Source organism: Nomascus leucogenys, chromosome 17 (assembly GCF_006542625.1).
Source record: "Nomascus leucogenys isolate Asia chromosome 17, Asia_NLE_v1, whole genome shotgun sequence".
Lineage (NCBI taxonomy): Eukaryota > Metazoa > Chordata > Mammalia > Primates > Hylobatidae > Nomascus > Nomascus leucogenys.
This window is the reverse complement of record NC_044397.1, coordinates 38,605,692-38,630,952: the sequence shown is the minus strand read 5'-3', so window position 1 is coordinate 38,630,952 and position 25,261 is coordinate 38,605,692. Positions and strand designations below refer to the sequence as shown.

Below are 25,261 nucleotides of genomic sequence, written 5' to 3'. Positions count from 1 at the left end.
CATTAGGTGGAGATCCACAGCCTTCCTCCATCCTGGTCACATGAATTCCCCTGATCTGGAAAGTATTCACAATTTTGTGTCACTAATTCCAGTGACTAATAGAGATTACACACACACACACACACACACACACGCGTGCCTTCAAATGACAACCTGCCAGGAGAAAAATGCTATTAAGGGGAAGATATCACTTTGGGAAGCCGAGGCTGGTAGATTGCTTGAGCCCGGAAGTTTGAGACTAGCCTGGGCAACAAAGGGAGACGCCGTCTCTACAAAAAAAAACGGAAACAAAAAAACCCCACAAAAATTAGCTGGGCATGGTAGCATGCACCTGTAGTCCCAGCTACTTGGAAGGCTGAGGTGGGAGGATCACTTGAACCCAGGAAGCAGAGGTTGCAGTGAGCCAAGGTCGCACCACTGCACTCCAGCCTGGGCGACAGAGCAAGACCATTTCCTTGTTTCCAAAAATAAAAAGCGAAACGATATTATTGGGTCAACAGAGAAAACTAGAGTATGAACAGTAAACTGGATAAAATAATTGCAACAATGTTCAATTTACTGAAGTTGGTAAAGGAAACGTGATTGTGTAAGAGAATATCCCTGTTCTCAGAAAATACTCACTGAAGTATTTAGGGGTAAATGATGTATGTAACTTTCCCTTGAACGGTCCAGGAAAAAAATGCACATCCATTTATACACGTATCATAGATACTCATAGACATTTGCTTATACACACTTACCATAGGCACTGATTATAGATACACATACACACATATGAGAGGGAGAGGGAGGGAAGCGGGGAGGGAGACAAAGTGATGGAATAGTGAAACAACTGTAAAATGTTAACAATTGAGAGTCTGGCTAAAGGGCATGTGAGTATTTTCCATACTATTTTTATTTTTGCAACTTTTCTTTTTTTTTTTTTTTGAGACAAAGTCTCACTCTGTCGCCCAGGCTGGAGTGCAATGGCACAATCTCGGCTCACTGCAACCTCCATCTCCTGGGTTCAAGTGATTCTCCTGCCTCAGCCTCCTGAGTAGCTGGGATTACAGGCGCATGCCACCATACCCGGCAAATTTTTGTGTTTTTAGTAGAGACAGGGTTTCGCCATGTTACCCAGGCTGGTCTCGAACTCCTGACCTCAAGTGATCCACCCACCTTGGCCTCCCAAAGTGCTGGGATTACAGGTGTGAGCCACGTGCTTGGTTGGCCACAACTTTTCTGTAACTATTCATAGTAAAAAAAAAAAAAAAAAAACCTCTAAACCTTAACTTACTTTGTCTAACTTTTATAGACAAAGCCTATGTTATTTGCTCTGGGGTTTTCCATTTTAAACCTAACCTTTCTGGCTCTGGGGTTTCCCATTTTAAACCTGACTTTTCTGGTTCCAGGTGAAGGCAGAGAGAGATAACATAGGATTATAGTATGTCAGTATGTTTTCAACTATTTCTCCAGAAACTTGGAAACATATTAGACCATGTGGGATACCATGCAGATGGGAACGGGGGATAAATGTGTGTTCATATATACTCCTCCACAAATATACATGTCTCGGGCTGGGCGCGGTGGCTCACACCTGTAATTCCAGCACTTTGGGAGGCCGAGGCGGGCAGATCACTTGAGGTCAGGAGTTTGTGACCAGCCTGGCCAACATGGTAAAACCCTATCTCTACTAAAAATACCAAAATGAGCTGGGCGTGGTGGTGGGCACCTGTAACCCCGGCTACTTGGGAGGCTGAGGCAGGGGAATCACTTGAACCCGGGAGGCAGAGGCTGCAGTGAGCCCAGATCGCCCCACTGCACTCCAGCCTGGGTAACAGAGTAAGACTCCGTCTCAAAAATAAAAAAAACCCAAAAACCAAAAAGCAAATATACACGTCTCTCTCCCTATTTCTCTGTTGACTGATTTAAACTTCAAGATGCCAACTACAGTGCCTGTCAGGGTGGCAGGCAGATAATGTGAATGAATGAAACAGGCCAGGCATAAGAAAAGTCAACTACCAATAATACAATAAAACTTTCTTGATTTTTACTGAATAGTGAGGCACACAATGTCATATAAACAAGTATGATACTGCAGATTATATTTCTGATTCAAAGTGGAAAAAAACTGAAATAAACAAATGTTTAAGAATTCATTTTGTCGCTGGGCGCGGTGGCTCACGCCTGTAATCCCAGCACTTTGGGAGGCCGAGGCGGGAGGATCACGAGGTCAGGAGATCAAGACCATCCTGGCTAACACGGTGAAACCCCGTCTCTGCTAAAAATACAAAAAATTAGCCGGGCGAGGTGGCGGGCGCTTGTAATCCCAGCTATGCGGGAGGCTGAGGCAGGAGAATGGCGTGAACCCCAGGGGGCGGAGCCTGCAGTGAGCCGAGATGGCGCCACTGCACTCCAGCCTGGGCGACAGTGAGACCCCGTCTCAAAAAAAAAAAAAGAATTCATTTTGTCGGCTGGGCACAGTGGTTCATGCCTGTAATCCCAGAACTTTGTGAGGTCGAGGCGGGCAGATCACCTGAGGTCAGGAGTTTGAGACCAGCCTGGACAACATGGTGAAACCCCGTCTCTACTAATAGAAAAATTAGCCAGGAATGGCCGGGCGTGGTGGCTCACGCCTGTAATCCCAGCATTTGGGAGGCCGAGGTGGGTGGATCATGAGGTCACGAGATCGAGACCATGGTGAAACCTCGTCTCTACTAAAAATACAAAAAATTAGCCGGGCACGGTGGCGGGCGCCTGTAGTCCCAGCTACTCAGGAGGCTGAGGCAGGATAATGGCATGAATCTGGGAGGCGGAGCTTGCAGTGAGCCAAGATTGCGCCACTGCATTACAGCCTGGGCGACAGAGCAAGACTCTGTCTCAAAAAAAAAAAAAAAAAGAAAGAAAAATTAGCCAGGAATGGTGGTGCACGCCTGTAGTCCCAGCTGCTCGGGAGACTGAGGCAGGAGAATCGTTCGAACCCAGGAACTGGAGGTTGCAGTAAGCCGAGATCGCGCCACTGCACTCCAATCTGGGCAACAGAGCAAGACTCCATCTCAAAAAAGAAAAAAAAAATCATTTTGTCATCTCCCAATCCCTTGGGACTAGAAGACACCAGCCTTTCCCACCATAGGGCCCTGCCAGGAGTTTTCTCTCCATCATGTTGCAATGTGGAGTACAGAATCCCACTGGGAATCCTTTAACTGGGAGCAGTATTTTGTTTTGCTCAGTTTCATAATGGAGAACAGCTGTTCGCAGATGTAGGTGCTCCCGAACATGGAGAGAATCTTTGCGCAATGGCGCTTGTATTTTGGGTAGCTGCCCCAGAGGTACTTGTAGAATTCTGGTATTCCCACCTTGTCGTATTTCGTCTTCAGGACCGTGTTGCATTGCAGGTCGATAACCTCCATCTGGAGCTCCTCGTGCACACTGTCGATCTTCGTGGAGAATGGGGAGCTGAACAGAGTCAGTTCGCTTTCGTAGAGTTTGAAATCAGACAGCCTTTTCTGGAATTCGGTCTTGAGTTCTGCGATTTTGGGAATGTAGTTCAGGCCATCGCTTTCATTTCTGGAAACCGATTTCAGGGTGGGAAAGTGGGCCAGATTATTCCTCGCCAAATGAGTCTCCCAGAGGCACAGTTTTGCTAGGAACGCCCGGATCAGGTCATACATCTGCGTGACGATTTGGGAGTGTCCTTGGAGAGAGATGTTCAAAGTGTTCAGATGCATCGTCATGTCAACCAAGAAGGCCAGGTCTCGGATCCAATCTATGGAGCTCAGTTGAGGCAGGGGTTTTCCTCTGGATGACATGAAGGAGTCGATTTCTTCCAACGATTCGAAAAATCTCTTTAGCACCAGCCCGCGACTGAGCCACTTAATCTCTGTGTAGTACAGGAGGCTACCATATTGGCTGTCCAGCTCATAGAGCAAGGTTGTGAACTCGCTGTGGTTCAGTCCCCGGGAGCATATCCAGTTCACGGACTTCACTACCACGTCCATGACATGGTCCATCTTTAACTTCTGAGCACAGAGTGATTCCGGATGAATTATACAACAAATGGACTTCAGTTCCGCACCCTTGCAGAACGTCGCCACCCTGGACTTCAGTTTTGTGACAAGCCCGTTATTGGCATCCACCATCGCTGGGGTGCCAGTAGAGGCCACGCTTATTAATTTCGACCAGTCGATACAGAACTTTTTCAGGCTCTTCTCAACACGCGAAAAGATCTCATTTCCAGATTTTGTACCCGTCATGGGCACCGTGTCCAGAAGTTCTTCGGACACATCGAAGTTCTCATCGACGCCACGGATGAATATGGCCAACTGGGTGGTATTATTTATATCCGTGATCTCATCGATTGCGATAGAATATGCCACAAAAGACCTGATTTTTTCACGTAATTTCTCCCATAAGTTCCCAGCCAGGTCCTCTACAGGCTGCACGGGGGATTTCTGGGTTGGACCTGGGTTTGCAAACACTTGTTTTTGCTCAGGACACTCGGTGTCCGACGAGCCTAAGAGATACTTCCTGAGCCCTTTTTTCAGCTCGTGAAGCTTCTCGTCACGCATTCTTTCCGTATATTGGTCATAGTGCTTGCTGTGGTTGGTTTGATAGTGGCGTCTTAGGTTATATTCTTTGGACACAGACATGCTTTGTTTGCATATGAGACATGTTGGAATATTCTGTACTTCCACGAAGAAATACGCTCTCTCCCACTTTTCTTGAAACACACGGCCCTCCTGGTCTATCTTTCGTTTTCCCACTTTTGACAGAGACAGGGAGACAAAGATATTTCACTTTTCTCTTATCACTACTATGAGGAAAACAACAGCAAATGCTTGATGACGCACAAGAGGGAGGAAGCGGGCGGGGCAGGGAGTGGTTAACAGGAGGGTGACCCACCCTGCAGAGAAGGAGGGCTGACCCTCAACTCCAGCAAACCATTGCCAGGACGCCAGCTGTGGCCAGATCTTCAGGTTTTCTTTAGAAAACCTGAAGACTGAATTTTTGTTGTCATTGTTGTTGAGACGGAGTTTTGCTCTGTCGCCCAGGCCGCAGTGCAGTGGCACAATCTCGGCTCACTGCAACTTCTGCCTCCTGGGTTCAAGCGATTCTTCTGCCTCAGCCTCCTGAGTAGCTGGGATGACAGGCGCCCGCCACCACGCCCAGCTAATTTTTGTATTTTTAGTAGAGATGAGATTTCACCATGTTGTCCAGGCTGGTCTCAAACTCCTGAACTCAGCTGATCCACCCACCTCAGCCTCCCAAAGTTCTGGGATTACAGGCGTGAGCCACTGCACCCAGCCAGATCTTCAGGTTTTTAAAGAAAACCTGAAGATTGACTTTTATGAAAGAGTGCCTGGTTTGTGGTGTGATAATGGCTCACTGAAGCCTGGAACTCCCTGGGCTCAGGTGATCCTCCCACTTCAGCTCCCCAGTTGCTGGGACTACAGGCATGCACCACCACACTGAGCTATTTTTTCTTTCTTTCTTTTTTTTTTTTTTTTTGTAGAGCTGCTGGAGTCTTACCATGTTGCCCAGGCTGGTCTGAAACCCCCGGGCTCAAGCTATCCACCTGCCTTGGCCTCCCAAAGTGCTAGGATTACAGGAGCCACCGTGCCCGGCCTCATCCTTATTTTTAAAAGTACATGAGCAAAACAAAAGACACCTTTAATGAGGTTCAGCACGCAGCTGTGCTTGTTATGTCCCGTTTAAACAGGAATTATTTGATAATATGTTTGCATTTTCTTTTTAGAGACAGGGTCTTGTTCTGTCACCCAGGCTGGAGTGTAGTATTGCAATTATGGCTCTTGTCAGGCCTCTGAGCCCAAGCCAAGCCATCACATCCCCTGTGACTTGCACGTATACATCCAGATGACCTGAAGTAACTGAAGATCCACAAAAGTAAAAATAGCCTTAACTGATGACATTCCACCATTGTGATTTGTTTCTGCCCCACCCTAACTGATCAATGTACTTTGTAATCTCCCCCACCCTTAAGAAGGTTCTTTGTAATTCTCCCTACCCCTGAGAATGTACTTTGCGAGATCCACCCCCTGCCCCCAAAACATTGCTCCTAACTCCACCGACTATCCCAAAACCTATAAGGACTAATGATAATCCACCACCCTTTGCTGACTCTCTTTTCAGACTCAGCCCACCTGCACCCAGGTGAAATAAACAGCCATTTTGCTCACACAAAGCCTGTTTGGTGGTCTCTTCACAGGACGCGCATGAAATTTGGTGCCATGACTCGGATCAGGGGACCTCCCTTGGGAGATCAATCCCCTGTCCTCCTGCTCTTTGCTCCATGAGAAAGATCCACCTACAACCTCAGGTCCTCAGACCGAGCAGCCCAAGAAACATCTTTTTACTCTCTTCTCCAACCTCCCTCACTATCCCTCCAACTCTTTCTCCTTTCAATCTTGGCGCCACACTGCAATCTCTCCCTTCTCTTAATTTCAATTCCTTTCCTTTTCTGGTAGAGACAAAGGAGACACGTTTTATCCATGGACCCAAAACTCCGGCGCCAGTCACGGACTGGAGAGGCAGTCTTCCCTTGGTGTTTAATCATTGCAGGGACGCCTCTCTGATTATTCACCCACGTTTCAAAGGTGTCAGACCACGCAGGGATGCCTGCCTTGGTCCTTCACCCTTAGCGGCAAGTCCCGCTTTTCTAGGGGGCAAGAACCCCCAATTGCTTATTTCCGCACCCCGACCTCTTATCTCTGCGCCCCGATCCCTTATTTCCACGGCCCAACCTCTTATATCTCTGCGCCCCAATCCCTTATTTTCGTACCCTGACCCCTCTGTGCCCCAAATCCCTTATTTCCGTGCCTCAACCCCTTCTCTGCTTTTCTGGAAGGCAGGAACCCCCCACCCCTTCTCTGTGTCTCTACTCTTTTCTCTGGGCTTGCCTCCTTCACTATGGGCAAGCTTCCACCTTCCATTCCTCCTTCTTCTCCCTTAGCCTGTGTTCTTAAGAACTTAAAACCTTTTCAACTCTCACCTGACCTAAAATCTAAGGGTCTTATTTTCTTCTGCAATGCTGCTTGACCCCAATACAAACTTGACAGTAGTTCCAAATAGCTGGAAAACGGCACTTTCAATTTTTCCATCCTACAAGATCTAAATAATCCTTGTTGTAAAATAGGCAAATGGTCTGAGGTGCCTGACGTCCAGGCATTCTTTTACACATCAGTCCCTTCCTAGTCTCATCCCAAATCTTCCTTCTTTCCCTCCTGCCTGTCCCCTCAGTCCCAACCCCAAGCATTGCTGAGTCTTTCTAATCTTCCTTTTCTACAGACCCATCTGACCTCTCCCCTCCTCTCCAGGCCAAGCTAGGTCCCAATTCTTCCTCAGCCTCTGCTCCCCCACCCTATAATCCTTTTATCACCTCCCCTCCTCACACCCGGTCTGGCTTACAGTTTCGTTCCACGACTAGCACTCCCCCACCTGCCCAGCAATTTATTCTTAAAAAGGTGGCTGGAGCTAAAGGCATAGTCAAGGTTAATGCTCCTTTTTCTTTATCCCAAACCAGATAGCGTTTAGGCTCTTTTTCAAATATAAAAATCCAGCCCAGTTCATGGCTCGTTTGGCAGCAACCCTGAGACGCTTTACAGCCCTAGACTCTAAAAGGTCAAAAGGCCGTCTTATTCTCAATATACATTTTATTACCCAATCTGCTCCCGACATTAAATAAAACTCCAGAAATTAAATTCCGGCCCTCAAACCCCACAACAGGATTTAATTAACCTCACCTTCAAAGTGTACAATAATAGAAAGAAGTTGCAATTCCTTGCCTCCACTGTGAGACAAACCCCAGCCACATCTCCAGCACACAAGAACTTCCAAACGCCTGAACCGCAGCAGCCAGGTGTTCCTCCAGAACCTCCTCCCCCAGGAGCTTGCTACAAGTGCCAGAAATCTGACCACCAGGCCAAGGAATGCCTGCAGCCCAGGATTCCTCCTAAGCTGGGTCTCATCTGTGCAGGACCCCACTGGAAATCGGACTGTTCAACTCACCTGGCAGCCACTCCCAGAGCCCCTGGAACTCCGGCCCAAGGCTCTCTGACTGACTCCTTCTCGGCTTAGCAGCTGAAGACTGACGCTGCCTGATCGCCTCGGAAGCCCCGTAGACCATCACGGACGCCGAGCTTCAGGTAACTCTCACAGTGGAGGGTAAGTCCATCCCCTTCTTAATCAATACGGAGGCTACCCACTCCACATTACCTTCTTTTCAAAGGCCTGTTTCCCTTGCCTCCATAACTGTTGTGGGTATTGACAGCCAGGCTTCTAAACCTCTTAGAACTCCCCAACTCTGGTGCCAACTTAGACAATACTCTTTTAAGCACTCCTTTTAGTTATCCCCACCTGCCTAGTTCCCTTATTAGGCCGAGACACTTTAACTAAATTATCTGCTTCCCTGACTATTCCTGGATTACAGCTACATCTCATTGCTGCCCTTCTTCCCAATCCAAAGCCTCCTTTGCGTCCTCCTCTTGTATTCCCCCACCTTAACCCACAAGTATAAGATACCTCTACTCCCTCCTTGGCGACCGATCATGCACCCCTTACCATCTCATTAAAACCTAATCACCCTTACCCCGCTCAATGCCAATATCCCATCCCACAGCATGCTTTGAAAGGATTAAAGCCTGTTATCACTCGCCTGCTACAGCATGGCCTTTTAAAGCCTATAAACTCTCCTTACAATTCCCCCATTTTACCTGTCCTAAAACCAGACAAGCCTTACAAGTTAGTTCAGGATCTATGCCTTATCAACCAAATTGTCTTGCCTATCCACCCCATGGTGCCAAACCCATATACTCTCCTATCCTCAATACCTCCCTCCACAATCCATTGTTCTGTTCTGGATCTCAAACATGCTTTCTTTACTATTCCTTTGCACCCTTCATCCCAGCCTCTCTTTGCTTTCACTTAGACTGACCCTGACACCCATTAGGCTCAGCAAATTACCTGGGCTGTACTGCCGCAAAGCTTCACAGACAGCCCCCATTACTTCAGTCAAGCCCAAATTTCATCCTCATCTGTTACCTATCTCAGCATAATTCTCATAAAAACACACGTGCTCTCCCTGCTGATCGTGTCTGATTAATCTTCCAAACCTCAATCCCTTACAAAACAACAACTTTCCTTCCTAGGCATGGTTAGTGCGGTCAGAATTCTTACGCAAGAGCCAGGACCGCACCCTGTAGCCTTTCTGTGCAAACAACTTGACCTTACTGTTTTAGCCTAGCCCTCATGTCTGCGTGCAGCGGCTGCCACTGCTTTAATACTTTTAGAGGCTCTCAAAATCACAAACTATGCTCAACTCACTCTCTACATTTCTCATAACTTCCAAAATCTATTTTCTTCCTCACACCTGATGCATATACTTTCTGCTCCCTGGCTCCTTCAGCTGTACTCACTCTTTGTTAAGTCCCACAATTACCATTGTTCCTGGCCGGGACTTCAATCTGGCCTCCCACATTATTCCTGATACTACACCTGACCCCCATGACTGTATCTCTCTGATCCACCTGACGTTCACCCCATTTCCCCATATTTCCTTCTTTCCTGTTCCTCACCCTGATCATGCTTGATTTATTGATGGCAGTTCCACCAGGCCTAATCGCCACACACCAGCGAAGGCAGGCTATGCTATAGTACAAGCCACTAGCCCACCTCTTAGAACCTCTCATTTCCTTTCCATCGTGGAAATCTATCCTCAAGGAAATAACTTCTCAGTGTTCCATCTGCTATTCTACTACTCCTCAGGGACTATTCAGGCGCCCTCCCTTCCCTACACATCAAGCTTGAGGATTTGCCCCCACCCAGGACTGGCAAATTAGCTTTACTCAACATGCCCCGAGTCAGATAACTAAAATACTTCTTAGTCTAAGTAGACGCTTTCACTAGATAAGTAGAGGCCTTTCCTACAGGGTCTGAGAAAGCCACCGCAGTCATTTCTTCCCTTCTGTCAGACATAATTCCTCAGTTTAGCCTTCCCACCTCTACACAGTCTGATAACAGACCAGCAGTGAAACCTTTATATCCCTTACAGTCCTCCGTCTTCAGGAAAAGTAGAATGGACTAAAGATCTTTTAAAAACACACCTCACCAAGCTCAGCCACCAACTTAAAAAGGACTGGACAATACTTTTACCACTTTCGCTTCTCAGAATTCAAGACTGTCCTCGGAATGCTACAAGGTACAGCCCATTTGAGCTCCTTTTTATTAGGCCCCAGGCTCATTCCAGACACCGGACCAACTTAGACTGTGCCCCCAGAAAAACTTGTCATCCCTACTATCTTCTGTCTAGTCATACTCCTATTCACCGTTCTCAACTACTCAAACATGCCCTGCTCTTGTTTACACTGCCAGTTTACACTGTTTCTCCAAGCCATCACAGCTGATATCTCCTCGTGCTATCCCCAAACTGCCACTCTTAGCTCTTGAAGTAAATAAATAATCTTTGCTGGCAGGACTATGCTGAGTCTCCTCAGGCACTCTCTATCAGATGTCCTAGGTCCTCCCAATTCTTAGACCTTTTATACCTGTTTTCCTCCTTATCTTATTCCATTTAGTTTCTCAATTCATACAAAACCGTATCCAGGCCATCACCAATAATTCTACACGACAAATGTTTCTTCTAACAACCCCACAATCTCACCCCTTACCACAAAATCTCCCTTCAGCTTAATCTCTCCCACTCTAGGTTCCCACGCCACCCCTAATCCCGCTTGAAGCAGCCCTGAGAAACATCGCCCATTCTCTCTCCATACCACCCCCCAAAAATTTTTGCCGCCCCAAGACTTCAACATTATTTTGTTTTATTTTTCTTGTTAATATAAGAAGGCAGGAATGTCAGGCCTCTGAGCCCAAGCCAAGCCATCGCATCCCCTGTGACTTGCACGTATACATCCAGATGGCCTGAAGTAACTGAAGATCCACAAAAGAAGTAAAAATAGCCTTAACTGATGACATTCCACCACTGTGATTTGTTTCTGCCCCACCCTAACTGATCAATGTACTTTGTAATCTCCCCCACCCTTAAGAAAAAAAAAAAAAAAAAAAAAAAAAGGTACTTTGTAATCTCCCCCACCCTTAAGAAGGTTCTTTGTAATTCTCCCTACCCCTGAGAATGTACTTTGTGAGATCCACCCCCTGCCCCCAAAACATTGCTCCTAACTCCACTGCTTATCCCAAAACCTGTAAGAACTAATGATAATCCACCACCCTTTGCTGACTTTCTTTTTGGACTCAGCCCACCTGCACCCAGGTGAAATAAACAGCCATTTTGCTCACACAAAGCCTGTTCGGTGGTCTCTTCACACGGATGCGCATGAAAGCTCTCTGCTGTCTCAAACTCCTGAGTTTAAGTGATCTTCCTGCTTTAGCCTGCCAAGTAGCTGGGGCTACAGGCGTGAGCCACTGTGTCCAGCTGATTTTTAAATTTTCTGTAGAGATGGGGTCTTGCTATGTTGCCCAGGCTGGTCTCGAACTTCTGGCCTCAAGCAATCCTCTTGCCTTGGCCTCCAAAAGTCCTGGGATTATAGGCGTGAGCATTTTAACATATTTTCTCATTTGATTCCCAAGAAAACTTTGAAATAACAGAGATGGGAATGAGCACAGAAAGGCATATGATTTTTACCTACTGTGAGTCTCAAATGACAAGGGTGACGGCCACAGAACCACACAAAACTCATTCATATAAGTGTGTTCGAGTGTACAGGGGCTAGTGTTTTAGATTTAAAGAACCTGGCCACCCTGCAGGTAATCAAGGTATTTCCAGAGTACACACACATAAAAGTGCACCTTAAGAAAATGTAGGCCATGTACAGCAGCTCATGCCTGTAATCCCAGCACTTTGGGAGGCTGAGGCAGGAGGATCGCTTGAAGCCAGAAGCTCAAGGCCAGCCTGGGAAACATAGTGAGACCCTGTCTCTACAAAAAAAAAATTATCTGGGCATGGCAGTGCTGTCCCAGCTACTCAGGAGGTGGAGGTGGGAGAATCACCTGAGGGCAGGAGTTCCAGGCTGCAGTGAGCTATGATCACGCCCACTGCACTCCAGCCTGGGTGACAGAGTGAGACCTTGTCTCTAAAAAACCCCAATAATGATAAAATAAATAAATAAAGCTATTATAAAAGATCAAAAAATCATTTAGCAATCAGATATGTTTGGAAATAAGAATGGAGCATTTTAATAGGATACTTTGGTTTTCATTTTTTTTTTTTTTTTTTTTTGAGACAGTCTTGCTGTCGCCAAACTGGAGTGCAGTGGCACGATCTCGGCTCACTGCAACCTCCAATTCCCTGGTTCAAGTGATTTTCCTGCCTCAGCCTCCCGAGTAGCTGGGATTACAGGCACACACCACCATGCCTGGCTAATTTTTGTATTTCTAGTAGAGACCGGATTTCACCATGTTGTACAGAAGGGTCTCCGTCTCCTAACCTCGTGATCCGCCCACCTCGGCCTCCCAAAGTGCTGGGATTACAGGCTTGAGTCACCGCGCCCAGCCTACTTTGGTTTTCAAAGGTTACATTAGGAGGTTCCCTGGTGACTCATGCTTGTGAGAACACCTCTCTGTATTCTACTTGACAGGATACTGACTCACTTGCAAGGGCTCCAGGGAAGACATTAAGAATATTTAACAGGATGGGGGCGGGTAGGGGGAGGGAGAGCATCAAGAATAGTTCATGCATGCTGGGCTTAAAACCTAGATGACGGGTTGATAGGTGCAGCAGACCACCATGGCACACCTTTACCTATGTAACAAACCTGCACATCCTGCACATGGACCCTAGAATTTAAAATAAATGTTGAAGGCGAAAAAAAAGAGAATATTTAAGAAGCAGAGTGCCTGGGCATTGCTCAATCAAAACAGATGCTGAGCCAGGTGCAGTGGCTCACGCTGGTAATCCCAGCACTTTGGGAGGCCAAGGCAGGTGGATCACTTGAGGTCACGAGTTTGAGACCAGCTTGGCCAACATGGCTAAACCCTGTCTCTACTAAAAAATACAAAAAGTAGCCGGATGTGGCGGCACGCACCTGTAATCCCAGCTAATCGGAAGGCTGAGGCAGAGAATCGCTTGAACCCGGGAGGCGGAGGTTGCGGTGAGCCAAGATCTTGCCACTGCACTCCAGCCTGGGTGACAGAGCGAGACTCTGTCTCAAAAAAAGAAAAGAAAAGAAAAGAAAAAAGAACAGATTCTAGTCTCAGCACTGGAAGGGTTCTAGGGGTCACTGCTGTGCCAGGTGGAACCCCCTTTGCTTCAGCACTGTAGGGAGGTCAAGCCAAGGTCGGAGGGTACTAGAATGGGACTGGGTGGCCAGGCAGGCACTATTTACCAACTAACACAGAGGAGATCGGTACTGTGATCCTGAGTGCAGCCATGCGGGTGGCCTCATGGGAGCCCCCACCACAAAGCACACTTGAATAGTATGCCACATCAGCCATGCGTGGTGGCTCATGCCTGTGATCCCAGCACTTTGGGAGGTGGAGGCGGGCAGGTCCCTTGAGGTCAGAAGCCCCATCTCTACTAAAAATACAAAAATTAGCCAGGTGTGGTGGCACATGCCTATAGTCCCAGCTCCTCAGGAGGCTGAGGCAGGAGAATCACTTGAACCTGGGAGGCGGAGGTTGGGGCGAGCCGAGATTGTGCCATTGCACTCCAGCCTGGGTGACAGAGCGAGACTCCGTCTCCAGAAAAAAAAAAAAAAAAAAAGAGTGTGCCACATCACACATCACACTCATGGTGTGATATAGATCACGCTCCTTCAGACTGTTGTATGAGAAAAAAATGCCTGGTTAATCAAACTCAAGTAACAGAGTTATCTAACTTTATCACATGCAGGAAAAATAAAGCATGCATCGAAGGCTGCATACTTGGGTCCCAAGCTCATGGAAGCAAAAACCCCATGGTAAGCGCCCACTGAGACACTTCCCACTGCCCAACATTGCCGGAATGTTTTTCTCACCTGTAGAATACTCACCATTACTGAGCTCAAGCCCTGGAAGCGGCCTGAAGAGAAAGACACATTGATAAATGCGACAAGCTCACATTTCCTCTTTTGCCCACTTAGTTTTGTTTTATTTTTTAATTTTTACTTATTTATTTGTTTTGTTTTTGTTTTCTTTGAGACAGAGTCTCGCTGTGTCACCCAGGCTGGAGTGCAGTGGCGTGATCTTGGCTCACCGCAACCTCTGCCTCCCGGGTTCAAGCCATTCTCCTGCCTCAGCCTCCTGAGTAGCTGGGATTACAGGTGCCCGCCACCACGCCCAGCTAATTTTTTTGTATTTTTAGTTTCACCATGTTGGCCAGGCTAGTCTTGAACTCCTGACCTCAGAAGATCTACCCACCTTGGCCTCCCAAAGTGCTGGGATTACAAGCATGAGCCACTGCGTTGAGCTTTTTGTTTCTGTTTTTGTTTTTTTTGAGACGGAGTCTCACTCCATCACCCAGGCTGGAGTGCAGTGGTGTCATCTGGGCTCACTGCAACCTCCGCATTCCAGGTTCAAGTGATTCTCCTGAGTAGCTGGGATTACAGGCATGTACCACTATACCCTGCTAATATTTATTTTTAATAGCGATAGAGTTTCACCATGTTGGCCAGGCTGGTCTCGAACTCCTGACCTCAAATGATCCACCTGCCTCAGCCTCCTAAAATGCTGGGATTACAGGCCTGAGCCACCATGCCCGGCCTATTTATTTATGTTTTGAGATGGAGTCTCATTCTGCTGCCCAGAATGCACTGGAGTGCAGTGGTGCCATCTCAGGTCACTGCAACCTCCACCTCCCAAGTCAAGTGATTCTCATGCCTCAGCCTCCTGAGTAGCTGGTATTAGAGGTGCACACCACCACACCTGGCTAATGTTTGTATTTTTAGTAGCAACGGGGTTTCACCATGTTGGCCAGGCTCGCCTCAAACTCCTGACCTCAGGCGATCTGCCCAGCCTCAGCCTCCCAAAGTGCTGGGATTACAGGCGTGAGCCACCGCGCCGGGCCCTGCTTAGTTTTATTGGACAAACTTTTGCGGAGTGTTAACTCTATGCTAGGTGCTGTGTGAGCTAAAACTGGGATGGGCTGCCCATGATCACCGAGGAAGAGGGACATGGATACATCTCAAGGAAGCAGAAGATGATGAAGTCAGTGTCAGAGGCAGCATGGCCCAGCAGTCAACTGCGGGAACAAACCCCCAGCCCAAGTCATGGGACAGACATTCCTGGGCTGCCACATGCCCACCTCGGACAAGTCAGTGTCCAGATTCCTTCTCTTGACTCACTTACCTGATGACTGTGAATTTGATAAACTCAGCTGCCTCCAAGATCCTCCTCATGGAACTGATTTCCAGGTAGCCGGGGGCCTTGAATACCACCCCCGGGGGCATGCCGTCAATCACCACACAGCCAGGGTTGAATGTGATCTTCCTGTAGGGAACTTTCACAGGGAAATCCACGCCAATTGCTTCACCTGTGACGGGATAACCAGCATAAAACCAGCTGAGTTTGGCTGGGCGCAGTGGCTTACACCTGTAATCCCAGCCCTTTGGGAGACTGAGGCGGGTGAATCACTTGAGGCCAGGAGTTCGAGACCAGCCTGGCTAACATGGTGAAACCCTGTCTCTACTAAAAATACAAAAATTAGCTGGGCGTGGTGGCGCATGCCTGTAATCCCAGCTACACGGGAGGGATCCAGGAGGCAGAAGTTGCAGTGAGCCAAGATCACCCCACTGCACTCCAGCCTGGGATACAGAGCGAGACCCTGCCTCAAAACAAAACAACACAAAACAAAACAAGTTAAAAAAAAAATAACGCAAATAAAACTAGCTTAGTTTGTTCCTTACATTTCCTAAACCAGGATTTATCTTTAATGTCAGGATTTAGAAGCATCGAATGACAATACTTATGATCAGTCATTACTGCTTTATTTTCCAGTGGTACTATGATGTGTGAATATAATTTTAAAATTTTGAAACTGGCACGGGTAGTAGGCAAACTCAGTTTCTCCATCCATTACACACGGTTATCATGGCGCCTACCTGAAAAGTTTTATGTGAGGATTAAATGATCAAACACATGTTGAGCACAAAAAATAATACCCAAGGCAAGCACTCAGTAAAACAAAGATAGCTATTATTATTATTATTGTAATTAGTCAATGCTACCATGCAAAAGCTCTTCTGTAAAAAGACATATTGACTAATTTTTATCATAGCTCTTTCACAAAAAGATCAATTTCTTTTTTTTTTTTTTTTTTTTTTTTTTCTTGAGACGGAGTCTCGCTCTGTCCCCCAGGCTGGAGTGCAGTGGCGCAATCTCGGCTCACTGCAAGCTCTGCCCCCCGGGTTCACGCCATTCTCCTGCCTCAGCCTCTCCGAGTAGCTGGGACTACAGGCGCCCGCCACCACGCCCGGCTAATTTTTTGTATTTTTAGTAGAGACGGGGTTTCACCGTGGTCTCGATCTCCTGACCTCGTGATTCGCCCACCTCGGCCTCCCAAAGTGCTGGGATTACAAGCGTGAGCCACCGCGCCCGGCCTTTTTCTTTTTTTTTTTGAGACAGGGTCTCACTCTGTTGCCCAGGCTGGAGTGCAATAGCACGATCTAAGCTCACTGCAACCTCTGCCTCCCAGTTACAAGTGATTCTCGTGCCTCAGCCTCCTGAGTAGCTGGGACTACAGGTGCGCACCACCACACCCAGCTAATTTTTTGTATTTTTAGTAGAGATGGGGTTTCACCATGTTAGCCAGGCTGGACTCAAACTGGCCTCAAGTGATCCACCCACCTTGGCCTCCCAAAGTGCTGGGATTAAAAGCGTGAACCACTGCGCCCAGCCAAATCAATTTCTTATAAGATGAAGTTTTTTTTTTTTCTTTTGTAGACCTGGGGTGTCACTTTGCTGCCCAGGCTGGTCTCAAACTCCTGGGCTCAAGTGATTCTCTAGCCTTAGCCTCCTAAAATGCTGGGATTACAGGTATGAGCCAATGCACCTGGCCAAGTATTCTTTTAAAAAGAAGTATTTTAGGGATATGAATTCTGGATATAAAAAGATATAAAAACTTACCAAATTTTCGGCTAAAGAGGTCATTAACTTGTTCTCTCAGCTGCTTAATCTTTTCAATGCTTGATACTCTTTCCTTCTCATTATCTAAAAATAATTAAACAAATAAACAAACCAAGGTTATTCATGTATTTTCTCCCAAGAAAGCTGTTGGGAGAAATGCCTGTTAGCACCGGAGAAAGTGCTTTACCTGGATTGTTATTCAGTTTACTTTTAGCAATAATTAAGCATTTTGGAAATTTGGAAATGGAAGCCATTATAGACAATAGAGAATTTTCCAAATTATAACCCTATATAAACATACTACATACTACTTTTAAGAAATATTTTCAATATCATACAAGACAAGGATGTTTACTTTCACCACCACTTTTCAGCCTTAAAATGGAAATCTTAGCCAATGAAATATGACAAGTAAAAGGAATAAGAGATACTAGGATTAGAAGGTAAGGTATATTTTTATTTTCTTTCTTTTTTTCTTTTCTTTCTTTTGCTTGTTTTTTGTTTTTTTTGGGTTTTTTTTTTTGTTTTGAGGCTGAGTTTTGCTCTTGTTGCCCAGGCTGGAGTACAATGGTATGATCTTGGCTTACTGCAAACTCCTGGGTTCAAGCAATTCACTGCACCCCTACTGGGTTCAAGCAATTCTCCTGCCTCAGCCTCCCAAGTAGCTGGGATTACAGGCACCTGCCACCACACCCAGATAATTTTTGTATTTTTAGTAGAGATGGGGTTTCACCATGTTGGCCAGGCTGGTCTCAAACTCCTGACCTCAGGTAATCCACCTGCTTCAGCCTCCCAAAGTGCTGGGATTCCAGGTGTGAGCCACCACCCCCGGTCTGTTTTTCTTTTCTTTTTGTTTTTTAGAGACAGAGTCTCACTGTGCTGTGCAGGCTGATCTCAAACTCCTGGGCTCAAGTGATCCTCCTGCCTCAGCTTCCCAAAGTGCTGAGATTACAGGCACATGCCACCATGCCTGGTCCTTTTTTTTTGTTTTTATTTTTTAGATATTTTTCAACACTTTAAAACTTTATTTACTTTTGAATAACTAAAGCAATCACATGGCTCAACATTCAAGAGGAGTAATATACAGAAACATCTCAAATGTCTCTCTCCCATCCCTATCTCAGCGGCATCCCTATCTCAGTGGTCAGTTTCCTTCCCTGGAGGAACTATGTTATTAGATTCTCTTGTATCTTTCCAGATATATTTTACATACACATATTCAGAAAAGAAGATTATTATTATTATTATTTATTTTTTTGAGACAGAGTCTCGCTCTGTCGCCCAGGCTGGAGTGCAGTGGTGTGATCTTGGCTCACTGCAAGCTCCGCCTCCCAGGTTCACGCCATTCTCCAGCCTCAGCCTCCCGAGTAGCTGGAACTACAGGTGCCTGCCACCATGCCCAGCTAATTTTTTTGTATTTTTATTAGAGATGGGGTTTCATCATGTTAGCCAGGATGGTCTCGATCTCCTGACCTCGTGATCCGCCCGTCTCAGCCTCCCAAAGTGCTGGGATTACAGGCATGAGCCACCGCGCCCGGCCAGAAGACTATTAATCATGAGCAACAAAACATTTCACTGCTGTGGCCAATTCCAATTCAACCATAGCTGGTGCTCCGTGCTGCCTGCTCTGAGATGCGTTTTCCAGGTAATGCCCGGGCTTGGCCAGGAGAAGCAAAATATCTGATTAATAATGTCTGATATGAGCAAGACGCTTGGTGCGTAGCAACTTGCAGAATATTTTATATTCCTGAACTGTCATTTCTTAGTTGTCAGGGTGAACTAAGTGAAAAACGACAGGTCCAAGACACCACCCTATGTCAAAAAATAATTAAGACAAAAGGAAAACTGTAACATTAGTCCATACCTGGAACAGTCACTTGAACGATGTTAAGATCTTCAACACCTGCTGCAGAATTTGTAACACTGGATGAATTTGTGTTTCCTTAAAACAGAAGTTGAAGTTTAGAATTTACCAAGAATAAGACCAATTCTCCTTTAAATATGTCTAAGTGCTGCTTTGATCAGAAGCCCAGACTGAATTTTTTTTTTTTTTTTTTTTGAGACAGGTTCTTACTCTGTCATCCAAGCTGGAGTGCAGTGGTGTGATCCTAGCTCACTGCATCCTCGACCTCCCATGGTCAAGTGATCCTCCCACCTCAGCCTCGTGAGTAGCTGGGACCACAGACATGCACCATCATGCCCAGCTAATTTTTTTTTTCTTTTTTTTTTTTTTTTTTTTGAGACTGAATCTATCGACCAGGCTGGAGTGCAGTGGTGCGATCTCGGCTCACCGCAACCTCTGCCTCCCAGGTTCAAATGATTCTCGTGCCTCAGCCTCCTGAGTAGCTGGGATTACAGACGCCCACCACCACGCCCAGCTAATAATTGTATTTTTTTAGTAGAGACAGAGTTTCACCAGGTTGGTCATGCTGGTTGAGAACTCCTGACCTCAAGTGATTCACCTGCCTGGGCCTCCCAAAGTGCTGGGATTACAGGCGTGAGCCAACAGGCCTGGTTCTAATTTTTGTATTTTTAGTAGAGACAGTTTCGCCATGTTGGCCAGGCTGGTCTCAAACTCCTGGCCTCAAGGGATCCACCCACCTGGGTCTCCCAAAGTGCTGGGATTACAGGTGTGAGCCACCACGCCAGCCTTAAATCACACTTTCAACTTCACTTCTTTTAGATACTTGCACTTAAACTGAGTTCACTGGCTGCAGGCCTGAGCAGTTACTTTTGATATCTGTCTGTCCACTCCAGTAGGAAAGGGGCTATGTCTGAGTGAATCGTCCTTTTCCTTTCCATTCTCCCCCCTTACGTACCCTCGACTCTTCATTATTTCCTCACGTGAACACAGCACAGTTGAGGCCCAGTTGTGGGTCAGTGCTAATGTGCAAGACTTAAAAAAAATTTTTTTTCTTAATTTTTATTTTTAGAGATGGAGTCTTGCTCTGTTGACCATGCTGGAGTGCAGGGGCATAATCACAGCTCACTGCAGCCTCGAAATCCTGGGCTCAAGCGATCCCCCCACCTCAGCCTCCCAAGTAGCTGAGACTACAGGTGCGTGCCACCATGCCTGGCTAATATTTTTGTTAGTTTGTTTTGAGGCAGGATCTCACTCCCATCACCCAGGCTGGAGTATTGTGGCACGATTACAACTCACTGCAGCCTCAACTTCCCTGGGCTCAGGTGATTGGCCCACCTCAGTCTCCCGAATAGCTGGGACTACAGGTGTGTGCCACCATGCGCTGCTAATTTTTTGTATTTTTAGTAGAGACAAAGTTTCACTATGCCCAGGCTGGTCTCAAACTCCTGGGATCAAGTGATCTGCCCACTTTAGCCTCCCAAAATGCTGGGATTACAGGCGTGAGACACCGTGGCTTGCCTAATTTTTTTTAATGTTTATTTTTTACAGAGATAAGAGTCTCACTATGTTGCCCAATCTGATCTAGAACTCCAGGGTTTAAATGATCCTCTTGCCTTGGCCTCACAAAGTGCTGGGATTATAAGCATGCACCATCATGCCTGGTTATTATTTTTCTTTTCTTTCTAATTTTTTTGCACAGCTAATTATGTTGTCTACAACACCCCAAAGCATTGGGCCTTAATGGGAATATGGGCTGCTCTATTATATATACACACATTAGAGATTTCAATCTCTTCCCCAAAACTTTTTTTTTTTTTTTTTTTTTAGATGGAATCTCGCTCTGTCACCCAGGCTGGAGTGCCGTGGTGAGATCTCGGCTCATTGCAACCTCTGCCTCCCAGGTTCAAGTGATCCTCCTGCCTCAGCCTCCCAAGTAGCTGGGAATACAGACATGCACCACCACGCCTGGCTAATTTTGTATTTTTAGTAGAGATAGGGTTTCACCATGTTGCCCAGGCTGGTCTCAAACTCCTGGGCTCAAGCAATACACCTGTCTTGGCCTCCCAAGGTGCTGGGATTACAGGCTTGAGCCACTGAGCTCTGCCATCCTCCCCACAATTAATCCTGTTAGAAAGAATGAAAACCAGACTTGGCAATGGGGTTTTGGGCAACTAACCTTCGATTTTCACCTCGGCTTCAGGGTCCTCATTTGGTTCTTCCGAAGGAAACAGCGGAGTGGAATCTTGAAAAAAAAATGTCTAAAATGACATTCATTATTAAGTATTCTCCTCATATTCCAACACATTACTGCTCCTATACCAAAAAAGTAGCTTATCCTGGCATTTTAAATACATTTCGTATATAATAAATACAAACATAATTTTAATTTTATAAGCAATAATAATAGGATAATAAACAGTAATTGGGCCGGGCACGGTGGCTCACACCTGTAATCCCAGCACTTTTGGGAGGCCGAGGTGGGCGGATCACTTGAGGCCAGGAGTTGAAGACCAGCCAGGGCAACATGGCGAAACCCCACCTCTGCTAAAAATACAAAAATTATCCAGGCGTGGTGGCACATGCCTGTAATCCCAGCTACTCAGGAGGCTGAGGCAGGAGAATTGCTTCAACCTGGGAGGTGGAGGCTGCAGTAAGCCAAGGTCACAACACACTGCACTCCAGCCTGGGTGACAGAGTGAGATTCTGTCTCAAAAAAAAAAAAAAAAAAAGAATCATTTTGGTAGTCATGTGTCGCTATCTCTCTAAGGCAGATATACAACTAAAAGTAAGATCACATTGCCTATAAATGGACAAAGATGTCCCATGCCTCTAGGTTTGGAAAGGAAATCTTTATTATTACTATTATTGAGACAGTCTCACTCTGTCGCCCAGGCTGGAGTGGAATGGTGCAATTTTGGCTCACTGCAGCCTCCGCCTCCTAGTTTCAAGCAATTCTCGTGCCTCAGCCTCCCAAGTACTGGGATTACAGGTGCCTGCCACCATGCCTGGCTAATTTTTGTATTTTTAGTAGAGACAGGGTCTCACCATGTTGGCCGGGCTGGTCTTGAACTCTTGACCTCAGGTGATCCGCCCACCTCAGCCTCCCAAAGTGCTGGGATTACAGGCGTGAGCCACCATGCCTGGCCCTTTTTTTTAATTATTAATTTTATCTTGGACATACACAAACCACCTTAGGAATTTAGGCTTTATTCATATGATGCTCAAGATTTATATATGAATGGAGGGAAATATTATCAAATTTTACTTCTAATGCAAGAATTTCCTAAAATACTATTCGACTCTGTCCAAAAGAATTCTATCATGCCATGCAACAGACAAAGCAACAAACAGCACCACTGCAAAGTTAACTTCCATATTTTGGTGCTTTAAGTAGAATCACTCACAGATCAGAAGCACAAGAAGTGATAGAGCCCTTCATGTTATATCTTAGGGCAAGAGCTCAACTCTTCATAGTTTCTGAGAAGACAGGCATGCCAGAAAGTCACCTTCCTTATTTTCCAACTTACATGTATAAAAGAGTATGTTCTCTGTAAAATACTATAAACTTTCAGCTGGGCACGGTGGCTCACGCCTGTAATCCCAGCACTTTGGGAGGCAGAGACGGACGGATCACTTGAGTCAGGAGTTCGAGACCAGCCTGGCCAACATGGTGAAACCCCATCTCTACTAAAAATACAAAAATTAGCCGGGCCTGGTGGTGCGTGCCTGTAATCGCAGCTACTCAGGAGGCTGAGGCACATGAATCACTTGAACCCAGGAGGCAGAGGTTGTAGTGAGCCGAGATCGTGCCACTGCACTCCAGCCTGGGTGACAGAGCGAGATTCTATCTCAAAAAAAAAAAAAAAAAAGTATGTTCTTTGTAAAATACTATAAACTTTTTTAATTTTTTTATTATTATTTTTTTTGAGACGGAGTCTCGCTCTGTCGCCCAGGCTGGAGTGCAGTGGCGCAATCTCGGCTCACTGCAAGCTCTGCCTCCCGGGTTCATGCCATTCTCCTGCCTCAGCCTCTCCGAGTAGCTGGGACTACAGGCACCCGCCACCATGCCTGGCTAATTTTTTGTATTTTTAGTAGAGACGGGGTTTCACCATGGTCTCGATCTCCTGACCTCGTGATTTGCCTGCCTCGGCTTCCCAAAGTGCTGGGATTACAAGCGTGAGCCACCGCACCCGGCCTATAAACTTTTTTTAAAAGAGAGAGAGAAAAAATGCTGCATGTTTCTAACCTTCCATTGGTAATTCCATTTCTATTACTTCATTGCTTGTGGAAGAAGGGTGGCTTCCTGAAAGAAAAATAAATAATATATAACAAAGGGAGAAATACAAAAATGTAAAAAGAAATCACTGAATACAATGCAAACAAGTCAATACCCACACAGGAATACACCTGAAATACTTCTACCCCTTGAAATAAAACTGGCTGCGTGCAGTGGCTCACGCCTGTAATCTCAGCACTCTGGGAGGTGGAGGCGGGCAGATCACCTGAGGTCAGGAGTTCGAGACCAGCCTGGCCAACATGGTGAGACCCCTTCTCTGCAAAAAAATACAAAAATCAGCTGGGCTTGGTGGCACACGCCTGTAATCTCAGTTATTCGTGAGGCTGAGCCAGGAGAATCACCTGAACCTGGGAGGTGAAGGTTGCAGTGAGCCATGATCACGCCACTGCATTCCAGCCTGGGCGACAGAGTGAGACTCTGTCTGAAAAAAAAAAAGCAAAAAAAAACGTAAACCAATTAATTTCTCTGAGTTTCTCACATTCTGGATTTTATTGACTATATCCTTGTGGTGATGTTTTCATATGTGCCTGTATTCCATGCATCTCCTAAAAATTGCTGGTTAGATCTAAAGGCTGGATCAGACTTAGGTCTGATTGTTTTGTTTTGTTTTGTTTTTGTTGTTGTTATCGTTTTGAGACACAGTCTCACCTCAGCACCCAGGCTGGAGTGCAGTGGTGTGATCACAGCTCACTGCAGCCTTTACCTCCCAGACTCAAGCAATCTTCCCACCTCAGCTTCCCAAGTAGCTGGGGCTACAGGCGTGTGCCACCGTGCCAGGATACTTTTTGTATTTTTTGTGGAGATGGGGGTCTCACCATGTTGCCCAGGCTGGTTTTGAACTCCTGGGCTCAAGTGATACACCCGCCTTGGTCTCCCAAAGTGCTGGGATTATAGGTATGAGACACTACACCTGGCCAGGTTTGATTTTTTGTTTTGTTTTGGAAGAATCCTTGACAAAGGTGGTGTGGTGTACCTCCTGCTGGATCCCATCAGACCAGTGACCAGTCAGTTCAGGAACTGTCAGTCAGGTCTGCCCATGATAAAGTCCCCATCAGACTTTTATAAAATGGTTTTAATGGCCACCGACAATTATTGCCAAGATGCATCACTTCATTAGGTGGTGCAAAATCATGACAGTCGTGACAATTTATGACTTCTTTTTAAAAGTCTTATGGGCCAGGTGTGGCGGCTCATGCCTATAATCCCAGCAATTTGGGAGGCCAAGGTGAGTGGATCACCTGAGGTCAGGAGTTCGAGACCAGCCTGGCCAACATGGCGAAACCCCCTCTCTACTAATAATATAAAAAATTAGCCAGGCGTGGTGGCACACACCTGTAATCCCAGCTCCTCGGGAGGCTGAGCACAGGAATCATTTGAGCCCAGGAGGCAGAGGTTGCAGTTAAGCGGAAATAGCGCCACTGCACTCCAGCTTGGGCAACAGAGTGAGATTTTGTCTCAAAAAAAAAAGAGTATGTGGATTTAGCCCAGGCATGGTGGCTTATGCCTATAATCTCAGCACTTCTGGAGGCCAAGGCTGGAGGACTACTTGAGCCCAGGAGTTAGAGACCAGCCTGGGCAACAAGGTGAGACCTCATCTCTATAAAAAACAAACAAAAGAGTACATGGATTTAGGCTAAATAGAATCGATTTTATAACTGTAGGATTATTTACTCTAAATGGCAGTATGCTAGATCCTAGGTAAATATACATGGGTGTTCACCAGTTTTTCAGACAAGTAGTAATTAAAATCTTCCATCCCAAATAACTTTTGGGGAAGAAAATTATTATCAAACAGTATTACCTTGCATATTATATTGATAGTAATTAAGATCTTCTGATTCTTTCTTGACTGAGACAGCTTCTGCTTTCAGTGCAATGCCTTGGAATGCAATGGAAATTATAAAATTGTATGTTAGGTTAAGTTTGCCGACAGAGAAATACGACTAGCTAATATAAGTTGATTAATACAGCAATGTTACAATCAGCAAAAGAACTTGTAGCTCACTCACTATGAACAAATTTGACCTCTTGATACAAAAATAGAAATACTA

General features: G+C 46.1%; 1 protein-coding gene across 3 annotated transcripts in view; it reads right to left on the bottom strand.

The window, feature by feature from the left end:
• Positions 1–2,967: 2,967 nt before the first annotated feature.
• The window catches only part of LOC100591419 (general transcription factor II-I repeat domain-containing protein 2B), an 81,941-nt gene continuing 59,647 nt past the window's right edge, over positions 2,968–25,261 (bottom strand). For 2 of the 3 annotated variants that reach the window (XM_030797493.1, XM_030797491.1), the window contains exons 9-16: positions 25,012–25,089; positions 23,160–23,216; positions 21,090–21,155; positions 18,914–18,991; positions 17,050–17,133; positions 15,274–15,457; positions 13,980–14,008; positions 3,000–4,741 (exon numbers count right to left, since the gene is read on the bottom strand). In XM_030797493.1, the coding sequence (XP_030653353.1) occupies positions 3,138–4,741; positions 13,980–14,008; positions 15,274–15,457; positions 17,050–17,133; positions 18,914–18,991; positions 21,090–21,155; positions 23,160–23,216; positions 25,012–25,089 (2,180 nt within the window). In that variant the 3' untranslated portion in view covers positions 3,000–3,137. Of the gene's footprint in view, positions 4,742–13,979; positions 14,009–15,273; positions 15,458–17,049; positions 17,134–18,913; positions 18,992–21,089; positions 21,156–23,159; positions 23,217–25,011; positions 25,090–25,261 lie in introns of all 3 variants that reach the window. The other variant, XM_030797492.1, reaches the window with a different exon arrangement.